Here is a 12,681-nt window from a genome sequence, read left to right as displayed (position 1 = left end):
GGCATCACTGTTGAAAGTATAAACTGCCAGCTGTTGTTGCTTAGCACATCGCAGTTGTTTATCGTTATAAATTTTGTTTTTATTTTATTTAATTCTTTCTTTTTTTTTTGGCTGTGGTTTGGTTACAATTTTTTGTTTTTTTTTGGTTGCTTCTTTTATGGAAAATTTTGGCGCAAATTATTTGTACGTATTTTTGTATGACGCGTTCAACGGCAGCCGGAAAACCAAAAAAGAAAAAATTCAAATTGAACGGAATTCGATTTTGGGTTTCTCAATATATAATAATAATAATATATATTTTGGTTTGTCGTATTTTAAATGTGAAACTCACAAATTGTTATACACCTAATACTCCAAAACATACAAAAACACCAAATAAGTACAACACACACAAACACACTTACACACACACATACACACACGCATACATGTAAAGACAGTGCGGTGCTGGGCTTGCGTTGATGTGCACTCTTTATTGATAACTCTGGTTGCAGTTCCTCAATATGGCCTCGGTATTCATGAGGATCTTCAATTTGATTTGTATGATGCTCTTGATCGGACACTGGAGCGGTTGTCTGCAGTTCTTAGTGCCAATGTTACAGGGTTTTCCATCAAATTCCTGGGTATCCATCAATGAGTTACAGGCAAGTTTTCATAGTTCAGCCACAGGCATATCTGATAATAATAATATTATTATTGTTCTTTCAGGAATCGTATTGGCTGGAGCAGTATTCATGGGCATTGTTCAAGGCCATGTCGCATATGCTGTGCATAGGTTATGGCAGGTAAATAAAGAGCTTCCATAGTGTAAAAGGGTATAATAACTTTGTGCATACTGAAAATGTCTGTAACAGGGAGAAGGAGTCATCTCCGACCCCACAAAGTATATATGTACATATATTCTTAATCAGCTTCAACACCCGAGGCGATATAGTAATGTTCGTCTAGATCTTGGAGACTATAAGAGATCGTTTTAATCTTTATAAATTTAATTTTCGACAGCACTTGTTATTGTTTGTGTTAGATTTTAGTCACGTTCACTTTTTTTTTCATTGCGATTAGCCTACGGTATACTTTAGTCTTTTTGGTGTATTAATTCGGTATATTCTTAAAACAGTACCACATTCTTTGACTTCTATTAAAAATGGTTTTCGGGGGTGTTATAATAGAGATTATTCTATTTTAGATTTCTTACGTATTTTATTTTACTCGGAATATTTACATGGGAGAAGAAAGGATGCCCGTTTATCCTTTTCTTAAACAGCTAAATTGTAGTGACTATGAAGCTTACGAATGATAATCCTATAAGCCCGATAAAGTACTACGCTTAATTTAAATTTAAAACTTTAGGAATATCAACTATAAAAGTAAACTTTTTATGATGTGTTTAAATAACTAATATACTATGATCTGCTTGAGACTTTCTACACATTTTTAAATTTTTTAATATTTTTGTATTTTTGTAGATTTCCACCACAGTCACTAACGGACATGTGGCTGACGATGCTATCGATGATATCGGGCGCCACATGTTATGCATTGTTCCTTGGTCATGCGACCAATCTAATACAGAGCTTGGACTCCAGCAGGCGGCAGTATCGCGAGAAGGTCAAACAAGTGGAGGAGTATATGGCGTATCGCAAGTTGCCGCGCGATATGCGGCAACGCATTACGGAATATTTCGAACATCGGTACCAGGGTAAATTCTTCGATGAAGAGTTGATACTTGGCGAGTTGAGCGAGAAATTGCGCGAGGATGTCATCAACTACAATTGCAGGTGGGCGATCCAAATGTAGCGGCATTATCTGCAAATCAGCATTAGCTGTAGCTGCATCTGTAGACATACATCATCAGGCTGAGTGTTTAACCAACAATCGCACAACAATACTTAATCACACAAACTAATTTTAATCTCCCACCACATTTCCGTTCACTTATTAATCTATAATTGCGTTTGCTTTTTCACAGGTCCCTCGTGGCGTCAGTGCCTTTTTTTGCTAATGCCGATTCGAATTTCGTTTCCGACGTAGTTACCAAACTGAAATACGAAGTTTTCCAACCAGGTAATATGACTTTTGCAACCATAACCTCAACAATCTTAAAACTAACCCCAAAAACTCGCTTCGCTTGCAGGTGATATTATCATAAAGGAGGGCACGATCGGTACTAAGATGTACTTCATTCAAGAGGGCGTTGTGGACATTGTTATGGCCAACGGCGAGGTAAGTTTTGAAGACTAAATAAGATATACTTATAATGAGTTGATTATATAATCTGTATGTAACAGGTTGCCACCTCACTATCGGATGGATCTTACTTCGGTGAGATCTGTTTGCTGACCAATGCGCGTCGTGTGGCCAGCGTGCGAGCCGAAACCTATTGCAATCTATTCTCATTGAGCGTGGATCATTTCAATTGCGTTCTGGACCAATATCCGCTGATGCGCAAGACCATGGAAACTGTGGCTGCCGAGCGACTCAATAAGATCGGCAAAAATCCAAATATAATGCAACAAAAAGATGAGCAACTAAGCAATCCAGAATCAAACACAATTACGGCGGTGGTCAATGCATTGGCCGCCGAAGCCGATGACTGCAAAGATGAGTAAGTTATATTAGTTTATAATAGCAATTAATTTACACTAATGAGTTTCTGTCCGGCCAACGGGGGTGTACTCACAAGAATAGCACCAATTTGTATTTCTAATTTTTCATATAACTAGTATTATAACTTTTTGTATTAAGTATTACAAAGAAAACGATTTTTTTTATATATGTATAATTTAGTTATTTCCTTATGTAATAAAAGTGAAATTGGGATGTTATGTTAAATTGTTTTTTTTTAATGGATTTTTTTAGCGGAAACATTTTTTTATTTTAAATTTTACAGCTGTTGTAAGAATAAAAATATAAAAATTTTTCCCTTAAGGGAAGAGTCCGTCTATTAGAAGTGTCCACATTTTCTAATTTAACTTTAGATCTTTAAGAATTTCCCCCGCATAATGGTTGAAGGTTTATGTGTAAATCATTCATGCTGTTGTTAAAATAACTTAATAAAACTTTGGTTGCAAATAATGATTTAATAGTTCTAATATTACATATGATTGCGATTACTAAGTATGGTATAATATGTCATAGTAGTTGTTATATATTATTTCTTGAGATCAGTCTTCCGAGACTTAAGCTTTATTCTGAAAAGGTGTATAATATTTTAAGGGGGAAGGTTAAGTTATTTCAATTAAACATTAAGAGTGCTGTTCTTAACTTTGCTTACAATTATATGGCATTATTATCCCGAATTTTCGTAATCTGTCCGGTAAAAAAACGTAATTAAAAAATTTCTTAAATTACTTATTGAGATATTCTTCCTAAACTTAAGCTTTATTACCTAAGGCTATATGTATATTATACTTACAAGGGAAAGTATAGCTTTAGTCATAGTTTATTAATGTATTCTCTTGCTTCGCAGTGACATGGATCTCAAGGAGAATTTACTGCATGGGTCAGAGTCGAGCATTGCTGAGCCGGTGCAAACGATACGCGAGGGTCTGCCCAGACCCAGAAGCGGCGAGTTTCGCGCTCTATTCGAGGGCAATACTCCATGACACTGAGGCATCATCATCAAGGGCCCTGGAACAGCCAACATCACGCATCGAGCAACCATCTGAGTAGCGGTTTGCAACCCAAAAGAACAAAACAGCAAATAGTAATACATACACACATACACACCCACACACATATAAAAGCAACGCAGACACAGATACAAACACATACACAAACACACACACTTGCGTATATAATAATTAGTAAAATGAAGAAAACCCTAAAAGATGAATCAATTTACGGTAGTCTACATACAAGTATATATGCAATTGCGATTTAGTAGAAAATGACAACAACAAACAAACAAAAACAAAACGAAAAAAAAATGAAGAGATAGAAAACGTATTACACAACAATGTCCTCAATAATTATTCATAATTTCAGCTCCGCTAACTGTGATGAACTTTAATATAAGAATCGAAAAAAAAAATTAAAAACCAAAAAAAAAAAAGATGAGTACATAAATAACTTATACGATAAACAAAAAATTCAGCAGCCAGTTAAAGCAGTCACACAGATATCACACAGCCATAGGAAAAACTCACACACATACACGCAGTTGCAACATACACACACACACACAGACTAACAAACATACATACATACATATATAAGTAGTAAATCTACATGTAAGTTTTATGCCCACGATATTGTAACGATAACGAAGTGAATAGACTTTTGAATTGCTACCTAGGTGTTAGTCCTATGGACCTACTACTACTAACAGTATCACACACCCACAATTACCCATACCAATACAAAACAACAAGAATACACACACACTCAAACACCTGTAGTTAAACATTTAAAGACGTGCATAAACTTATGATATAATAACAAAATGAACAATGTTACGTTATGCATTCCAAAAACAAAACAAAAAAAAAGGTAAAAAAAAATAAATGAAAATTAATGCGCGTAGCTATTATGTACTCGAGTGCAACCAACAATTATGTATTATTGCGATTATATAGCATATTTAAATACGCATTGCAAAATGAAGAAGAAAAAACCCAACAACATTCAGCAATACGACATACAAAACAAGATGAACAACAACAATATTATTAAACAAAAACAAAAAAAAAAAGCAAATTTAACGAAATGCATTAGTAGTTGAACTATTAGTTTTTCACCTATACACACACACTCACACACACACACACAATGTAGTAGAATAAAAGAGAACCTCAGGTTGCCGTCGTTTCAACGGTAACAAGCAACAAGCATTAACTATATATACACAACAACAACCAACAACAACAACATACATACATACATACATATACAACATGAAAATGAAACACACACACATTAATAGATAATGTTGTCTTTTATAGGGAATTGTTATAACGATTCAGTTTGAATAATGTACGAATATTTATTGCAACTTATATTTTTAATTCAACATTCTGTTTCCAACAATACTATTTAGTTGCGAGCGAGATCTTTTTGCAATTACATACGGTAGTTTGTATGTCTTTGTTTGTCTTATTTTCAAAATAAATCAAGTGAAAGACAGCAACTTGTTTAACGATTTATGTAACTTAGTATTTTATTATACGTAAACTAATAAAAGAAATGCAGAAGGACAGCGTTTGCCTTAACATAACATAATATCAATTCTTTCATTGATACTCTCAGCTTGCAGTGCTTAATTTGCTTTAAAATTTTCTCTTAAAATTAACAAAATCATAACAAAAACTTGGGATATTTCAACGTTTTTCAAACATAAAGGTAAATCATTAATATTAATGACCATATTAATGACCAAAACTAATTATAAATGGAAAATCGTAATAATAATAGTAAAAGAATTTTAAGGATTATAGCTGCGGAGCACCAATCCTAGCTCGAGGAGTGTTACATTAATATTCACAGCAGGTTTCGAACTCGAGTCCACAAGTATCATGTGAACGGCGTTATCCTGAAATAAACAATAATATATATGTAGAAACCTTATACATTTGATAATATTGAATATCTAATTTACCGCATTGTTGATTTTCTCGACTTTTGCAAAGAGTTGGCGGTAAGATACGAGATCGTAAAAATATTTGCTGGCATCTGTAGAAAAGTATCCACCTTGCCTGGGCATAATATTGGCCAGTCTTCCGTAAAGACATTGAGCTGGCAATGTGGCAAAATCTTTGGATAGATACTTCAGATCACTGTGGGTAATCCACATTCTCTCGCCCGTATCAATGAGCTCCACCTGTGACATAAATGCTAAGCTCAATTGCATTTTTATAATACCAAGAACTAATATTACACATGCCTCAATATCCGTTGGATGGCCCATCTTCACAGCAAGCACACGAACGCGCTGCCAGAAAGTTCCCCTGGCGTGAGTGGCTCCCAAATGTCCAGGCATAACAAGGTGCAATGGAATAGTGTATTTTTTTCATATCTATATCTCGATAATAGAATCTGTAAAATTTAAAATGTATTTTTTGGGTGAAATAACTGCTTTAAAATCTAAACTCACTGCATATTAATTGCCATTGCCTTGTAGGTATCGTACTCCTCGTCATGTATCCAAAAGAAGAAGCTGTGCGGACTTGATACCTGCGTATAAAGAATGGTTCAAATATGCATTACACCTAAAGTTGGATTTAAATTACCGTCATAAGCCGCACTCGAATGCGATCGTCTAGCTTAAGTCTCTTATTGATGTCGCGAACTGGCAGTAGAAAATCATAACGAACAGCATCCTTGGGATAGTCCACTTTTAAGACACGGTCATCCTTTGAATACACAATATTTAGAAATTAGGAATCTAGCATTATGCAATTAAGTTACCACAGCATATCCCGGTATGGCTTCCTCATCGTTACCATCATCGGAGGATACGTATTTGTCGACGGGCTCTTTTTTGGGCTCTATTAATTCAGTTTTCATTTTGGGTTTCACATCGCTCACTCTGATATCGTTTACAGTTAAATTTCGAATTTGGTCATCCTAAAATTGATAGAATATGTAGTAAAGATAGCAACAATATCATTAAACTTACCACAGCATACGCTGGAAAGGCATCTTCATCACAGCCCTCGTCCGATGATATATATTCCGTGTGATAAGTTGCAATTGTTTTTTTATCCAAAATTTTGTCATTTTTGTCCGTATGATCAGAAATAATGGGCTTAATATCCTCCTTATTATCGGGCACGCAAGGTTTGAAATTGTCTTCTTCTTTGACATTTGCAATAGAGATCTTCTTAAGCGAACTTGCGATTGAGGTTGTCGAAGGTCGTTGATGCACCTGTCTTGAGTTGTAGTTGTTTTTGTTGGTCGCATAGCTTCCTCGTCCTCGATTATTATTGTAAACTGGCCTGCTTGCGTTCGACTTCTCATTCACGAAGACAAGATCTGATCGTTCGTTATATCTTGACCCAATTTGTTTGCGCGCTTTTACACTTGGCTTCTTTTGGCATTGGACCAAACTTTGAATGTGAGCCGACTTCTCATTTTTCTTGGCCACCAATAGAGCCATAGGACCACATCCTCTTACCTTTAAATTAAGAACATTTATTTAGGTCGATTAGTTTGATAATATTGAGAAACTTACAAAAACAGTGTCAGGAATAGAACGCAAAAAGCTTTCAACGTCTTTAAAGCCCAGCTTGCTAAAGGGTAGAGCAACTCCTTCTTCGTTAATATAATCACGTTTCAATTGTTCCACAGTCATATCCAGTGGTGTTGAAACGATTAAGGAGTGTACCATTTTTTTCACATAACTTAACAACCCTTGCTCTTCCATATTGATCCGACGCTGTTCGAATTGATCAACTTGTGCCTCATTGGAATTTTAGCGCTTGAAGCAAGTGACAGTGTGACCGCAAGCTGAATTTAACAAAACACATAATGTATCCGTTATTAACTTCGGTCACACGTTGTTGAGAATTTTTATTTTCTCATAATATATGTAATTCTTGTTAAGAGTTATTATATTTTATTGAAAGCGATTGAAACTTTCTTAAATATTTGTTTTTAACAATAATTGCAATAAATATGGTTTGTATTAAAATATTTATTCTTGATAAATAACGGATCTTATTTGCTCGATGAATGACGAGCAGACCTTAAAATCGTTTTTGGTATTTTTAGTATATTTCTATAAAGTGTATTTTTATAAGTTTTTATAGAATGCGATCGAAAACGATATTTTCTACAAACAGTATTAACTTAATAAAAATGTTAAGTGACTTCTTTAATAAATTAAATATATTTTTTTAAGCTGGTTGTCGAATATATTTCTAAGATTTAATATACATATATGATTAATCCTGCAAGCAATTCATTGAATACGTTAAATATTAATAATATAAAATTTGAGAATATATAAGCTATCGAATATTTTTTAGTCGATAACTAGTTCGACAACGTTTTATGTGGCAACGTTGTAGAAGAACTTTGTTCATTGTCTATGAAGTGTGGCAGCTCCACTAGTTCGCGCTAAGTTGGCTGCGGTTCGATAGCCGAACCAGCTCTTTCTTTTTACTTCCTTTCGGTTCCGAACAAGCAGCAAAATGTCGAAGAGAGGTATTTTCCAAAAAAATAAATCCGAATTAATCGTGTAAAATACTGTGAATTAATGCAAAACAATAATGCAATGATGAAGTGTTCGAGTGATAATGGACGTTTAATTAATTATTTGTGTTTTCTGTCATTTAGGACGTGGTGGTACCGCGGGAGGCAAATTCCGCATCTCGCTGGGTTTGCCCGTAGGCGCTGTTATGAATTGCGCTGACAACACAGGTAATGGGATAATAGAATCAAAATACCAATAAGAAATATGGTAATGAAATGAATTTATTTGATAGGTGCCAAGAACCTGTACGTTATTGCTGTGCACGGCATTCGTGGTCGCCTGAACCGTTTGCCTGCCGCTGGCGTCGGTGACATGTTTGTTGCCACCGTCAAGAAGGGCAAGCCTGAGTTGAGAAAGAAGGTAAGTTTGTTGAGTTGTTACTAAAAAGTGGAAGACAGCAGTAGCCAATGCGTAGTGTACAATAAAACAATTACAACAACCACCTGTAAAGTGTGAACACTTCTATACTGACTACTGCTATCTTGCTTGCACGTATCAATTATTTACTAATTGTTTGTTTGCACGCGCGTGTTTTTTGTCTTTCAGGTTATGCCTGCCGTGGTCATTCGGCAGCGTAAACCGTTCAGGAGGAGGGATGGTGTTTTTATATACTTTGAGGACAATGCGGGGGGTCATTGTAAACAATAAAGGCGAAATGAAAGGCTCGGCCATAACCGGGCCAGTTGCCAAGGAATGCGCTGATCTGTGGCCCCGTATCGCATCGAATGCAAGCTCTATAGCATAAGCAGTTTTGCCTGTCAATGAAAAATATACCCAATATATAACGGAACAACACCAGATGTTATTAAATTAGAACTGACGTCTTCAAGATTCTTTTTATTTCATTTCAATATTGATGGCGGACTAAAAACAACAACAACACGACGGACGGTGGATGAATTTCGTTTTCTATTCTCTTTGTGTTTTCTATGCCTTATTTAGGTGCTTCGGTGCGTAGTGTTGGCTTCGGTCGTGTCACCTCCATCGATATCTTGCCATTGGCACCCTTGAACAGTGCATAGCACACGGGGAATGTGCAACCCTCCAGCGAGTCGCCGTTGAATTTGGTTATGATGTCGCCGCGTTGCAGCTTATTATCGATTTCTGGATATTGTCCTTGTATCTGTAAGAGCATGACTTAATTTATTATCATATGCGCTTAAAATGTCGGACACTTACCATGTCGGAGATGGTGCAGCCACGTTCGTTGGGCGTCAGTGAGAGGCCAAGTTCCTTGCCGCTTTTCTTCATAAAGTCCACATTGAACTTCTCCAACTCGGGCGGATCGGCACGATAGACGGTAAAGTTGACAGTTTTCTCGTATGTCACATGGAACAGCTGATGTACCTTGAGCGTGGTTAGGCTCTCGCAATGCACGGCCACGCCGTTGATGTCGCAAATATGATCGAAGATCTTCAGACGATTGTCTGCGGCCAGGGCGCCCTCTGGATAAATGTGTGTGATGACACAACCAGTCTGCAACGATTGGTGGATTCAACTAAACCGCGTGAAATTGTAATGCGAGAAGATGTACAGCTTACCCTGACGTGGTTGTTCTTGCCGCCAGTCACAACGACACCCAATGGTTTCTTGTCTACCTTCACCTCGATGAGCACCTTTTTGTTTGGTTTGATTTCGGCTGTTGCAGGTTCCTGTGGCTTTTCTTCCTCCTTTTTGGCTTCTGCAAACGAATGGATAGCATCTTACAGGGTTTAACTTTGTATTGCTCTTGAACTCACCCTCTTTTTTTCTTTTCCTCCACTTCTTTCTCGGCCTTTATGGACTCCTCGCTCTTGAGCGTCAGCAGTATCATAGTCACATTGCCCTCCGCTCGCTTAAGCAGTCCAGTCGCCTGTAAAAGTATACGTTATTCGCTGATTTTGTAATATTGGCTATTGCTTTACTTCATCGTAGTTGGACTCGAGTGTCACATCCTGGTTAACCGCCAATAGCATGTCACCCACTTTGATGCCCGCCTGGAAGGTTGATATTTAATGTATTTCACTTGAAGCATGGTTTTTCCTCTTACCGCCTCGGCATTGGAACCCTCGCGTAAATCGGAGACGAAGATACCGTTGCCCACCTCGACGTGCTTGCCATAGATTACCATGATGCCCAAGAAGCCCTCCTTGCGCACTTGCACTGTGCGTGCTTTAGGGAACTGATCAAATAAGAACTTGGTCTGCAAGAAGAAGAAACAGTTTAATGGTTTTTGAAAGAGTAAAAAGACTACTCAAGCCTTGCCTCATCGCTGGAAGTGGGGAACTTCTTGATGGGCTTCACACACATGCCCTCGTCGTTCGGCTTGCGACGCGATGTGATCAGGACGAGCTTCTCGCCCTCGACATTCTTGAACACAGCCGTGGCATTCAAGTGGCAGCGATTCTTTAGTACATTGCCGTTAACCTCGACAATCTCGTCACCTGGCTTCACATCCACGTTGGCCAGCATTCCTTTGGGATCGACGCCCGCAATGAAACAGGCCATTTTCTGGCGATCCTTGTGACCGGCTAGCGCGATGCCCAGCGGTATATTGGCCTGGCGTTCGAACTCGATGCGTCGCAGATCTTTCATCATGTTATAGCGCTTGTTGATCTTGGCCATCGTGTAGCCAAACTCATCCTCCTGCTCCTTGTCGCGTTCCTTCTCCTGCTTGTTCAGCTTGCAGTTGCCAGCAGAAGCGCGATCAATCTGCGCAGCGAAAGAAACTTTTTAGCAATATGTTTGCAATTGATATCCAAAATATACTCGCCTCGTATCCTGCTTCGGTGCGTATGCGACCGGTCATGTCGCGGGTGTCCTCATCGTCCTCGTCGTAGTGGGTCGGCACGTGTTTGACGCGCTGCGATGCCGAGAAGGTTGCATTGCGCTTTGGATCATTGCGAACAGTCGGTTGTCTGCCCGCTCCCATGGTGCCCATGTTACCCATATTGTTGTTGGGTGTTTGCTCTAGGAGTAGGATGATTCCGAGTCTCATCAGATGCCTCTTTTAATCTCCACACTTACCTTGATTGAACTTATTCTTTGCCTGCATATAGCCATTGCTGCGTGGATCATTTTTGTTAGACTCCTCGCTCTTGTCGAACGTTTGTATCTCCAGATCGATCTTATAGTCCGCCTCCTTGATGAGATCAATGACCGCCTGTTCCGTGGAGTTCCGCACATCCTTGCCATTCAGCGAGAGAATCCTATCACCAACCTGCGAATACGCCGCTTTTATACCATGTTTCTTGGCAGCTTCCACTCACTTACTGACCTTTAATTTCGCACAGAGATGCGCTGGACTATCGGGCACGATTCCCCTTTATAAAAATACCCGTTGTTTTCGTATTCGGCGAATCCTTCACCTCACCCCGCACAATGCAAATACCGAATGATTTCTTTCCCGTTTTATCCAACGTCACCATATGAATGTGCTCTGGAGGGGGTTGATCCAAAATAATAAATAAAGGATTAAAACGAAAAATGGGAATATGTATGTCAAATATTTTTATAGTATCGCTTATGAAAGTTTATATTATTTGAGTAGTACGCATTTTTTTTATGGATTATTTTCCAATTTTCATTGTCATGCACGTTATATTGCATAACATTGCTAATAATGATATGTATATATTCAGCAGATACACTTAATTATTATAAATCTATAATTTTAATATTAAATTAACAGAAAGTAATATAATAAAATAAATATTTGTGTTTCATTTTAAGAAATTCATATTTAATATGCTGCAAAATTGCATTGCTTTGAAATTCGATACTAGATTCAACTTTTCTTTTTTAATAAAATTGATCGAAATTTAAAATTTTAAAATTCTTTTGTAAAAGGCAAATTAAATTAAGGCACAAACTATTATATTTTCTATCTCCATTGAAAATTATTGTAGGCCAATGTCAAAATACGGATTTCCAAAACAATTTTATTTTTGATTTAAAACAAAGAAGGAAATATTTTCAAAAGTTTTATAATTGCATATCCTTTTCATCTTTAAGCTTCCAGCTAGTAAAACTTAATAAAACTTTGAGTCCTTAAACCAAAACATGTTAATATTGACCAACACTTTAGGACCTAAAGTTTAGGTATTCATATCCAACAAATTGTATAATCCAATTAGAAAAAATAACTTTAAAGCTGCTAAACAAAGTATTTCACTTTAGCTTCACTCAATTGCTAGTTTTGTTTAATTATAAACACGAAATTGTGCTCAATTAATGTTTACATGTGTGCTCAATGTCAGCATGTTTTATATAATCCTTGATTTAATTAGATTGTTATTGCACATTTGAATTTAAAGTACTGACCACCGCCGCCGGCACCGGGATTCCCTTGAAATTGAACCATATTTAGTGAATAAATCTATTCGTTTTGAAAGGTTTCAAGCGATAAACATTAAATATCGAGTTATTAGTTAGTTTTTGTAAATTATTTTATTTTTTTAGTTTCTAGTTGTGAGCTTTTTGCAGTGAGCCCATTGAAAATCGCGCCT

At 37.1% G+C, this 12,681-nt stretch overlaps 4 protein-coding genes across 14 annotated transcripts in view; 2 read left to right on the top strand and 2 right to left on the bottom strand.

The window, feature by feature from the left end:
• LOC133844336 (potassium/sodium hyperpolarization-activated cyclic nucleotide-gated channel 2) overlaps positions 1–4,857 on the top strand; it is a 28,143-nt gene extending 23,286 nt beyond the window's left edge. For all 11 annotated transcript variants that reach the window (XM_062278269.1, XM_062278271.1, XM_062278273.1 and 8 more), the window contains 7 exons: positions 495–644; positions 709–785; positions 1,467–1,778; positions 1,970–2,064; positions 2,135–2,223; positions 2,289–2,605; positions 3,470–4,857. In XM_062278269.1, coding sequence (XP_062134253.1) covers positions 495–644; positions 709–785; positions 1,467–1,778; positions 1,970–2,064; positions 2,135–2,223; positions 2,289–2,605; positions 3,470–3,605 — 1,176 coding nt within the window. In that variant the 3' untranslated portion in view covers positions 3,606–4,857. The remainder of the gene's footprint in view (positions 1–494; positions 645–708; positions 786–1,466; positions 1,779–1,969; positions 2,065–2,134; positions 2,224–2,288; positions 2,606–3,469) is intronic.
• Positions 4,858–5,129: 272 nt separating this feature from the next.
• LOC133844342 (uncharacterized) lies at positions 5,130–7,675 on the bottom strand. Its single transcript, XM_062278286.1, is given in 8 exon segments — positions 5,130–5,530; positions 5,597–5,877; positions 5,879–6,033; positions 6,092–6,171; positions 6,228–6,350; positions 6,406–6,564; positions 6,617–7,114; positions 7,172–7,675. Coding segments are annotated over 8 exon segments (1,596 nt in total). The 5' UTR covers positions 7,364–7,675; the 3' UTR covers positions 5,130–5,422.
• A 317-nt stretch (positions 7,676–7,992) lies between these two features.
• Positions 7,993–9,023, top strand: LOC133844340 (large ribosomal subunit protein uL14). The gene is given in 5 exon segments (XM_062278284.1): positions 7,993–8,145; positions 8,278–8,361; positions 8,427–8,554; positions 8,741–8,821; positions 8,823–9,023. Coding segments are annotated over 5 exon segments (423 nt in total). The 5' UTR covers positions 7,993–8,132; the 3' UTR covers positions 8,940–9,023.
• LOC133844341 (inactivation-no-after-potential D protein) lies at positions 8,827–12,681 on the bottom strand. The gene is given in 12 exon segments (XM_062278285.1): positions 8,827–9,317; positions 9,374–9,670; positions 9,736–9,877; positions 9,937–10,046; positions 10,099–10,170; positions 10,224–10,376; positions 10,439–10,885; positions 10,947–11,143; positions 11,201–11,393; positions 11,451–11,495; positions 11,497–11,612; positions 12,497–12,681. Coding segments are annotated over 12 exon segments (2,001 nt in total). The 5' UTR covers positions 12,537–12,681; the 3' UTR covers positions 8,827–9,128.

Source organism: Drosophila sulfurigaster, chromosome 3, assembly GCF_023558435.1.
Source record: "Drosophila sulfurigaster albostrigata strain 15112-1811.04 chromosome 3, ASM2355843v2, whole genome shotgun sequence".
Classification (NCBI taxonomy): Eukaryota; Metazoa; Arthropoda; class Insecta; order Diptera; family Drosophilidae; genus Drosophila; species Drosophila sulfurigaster.
This window is presented reverse-complemented; position numbering and strand designations above follow the sequence as displayed.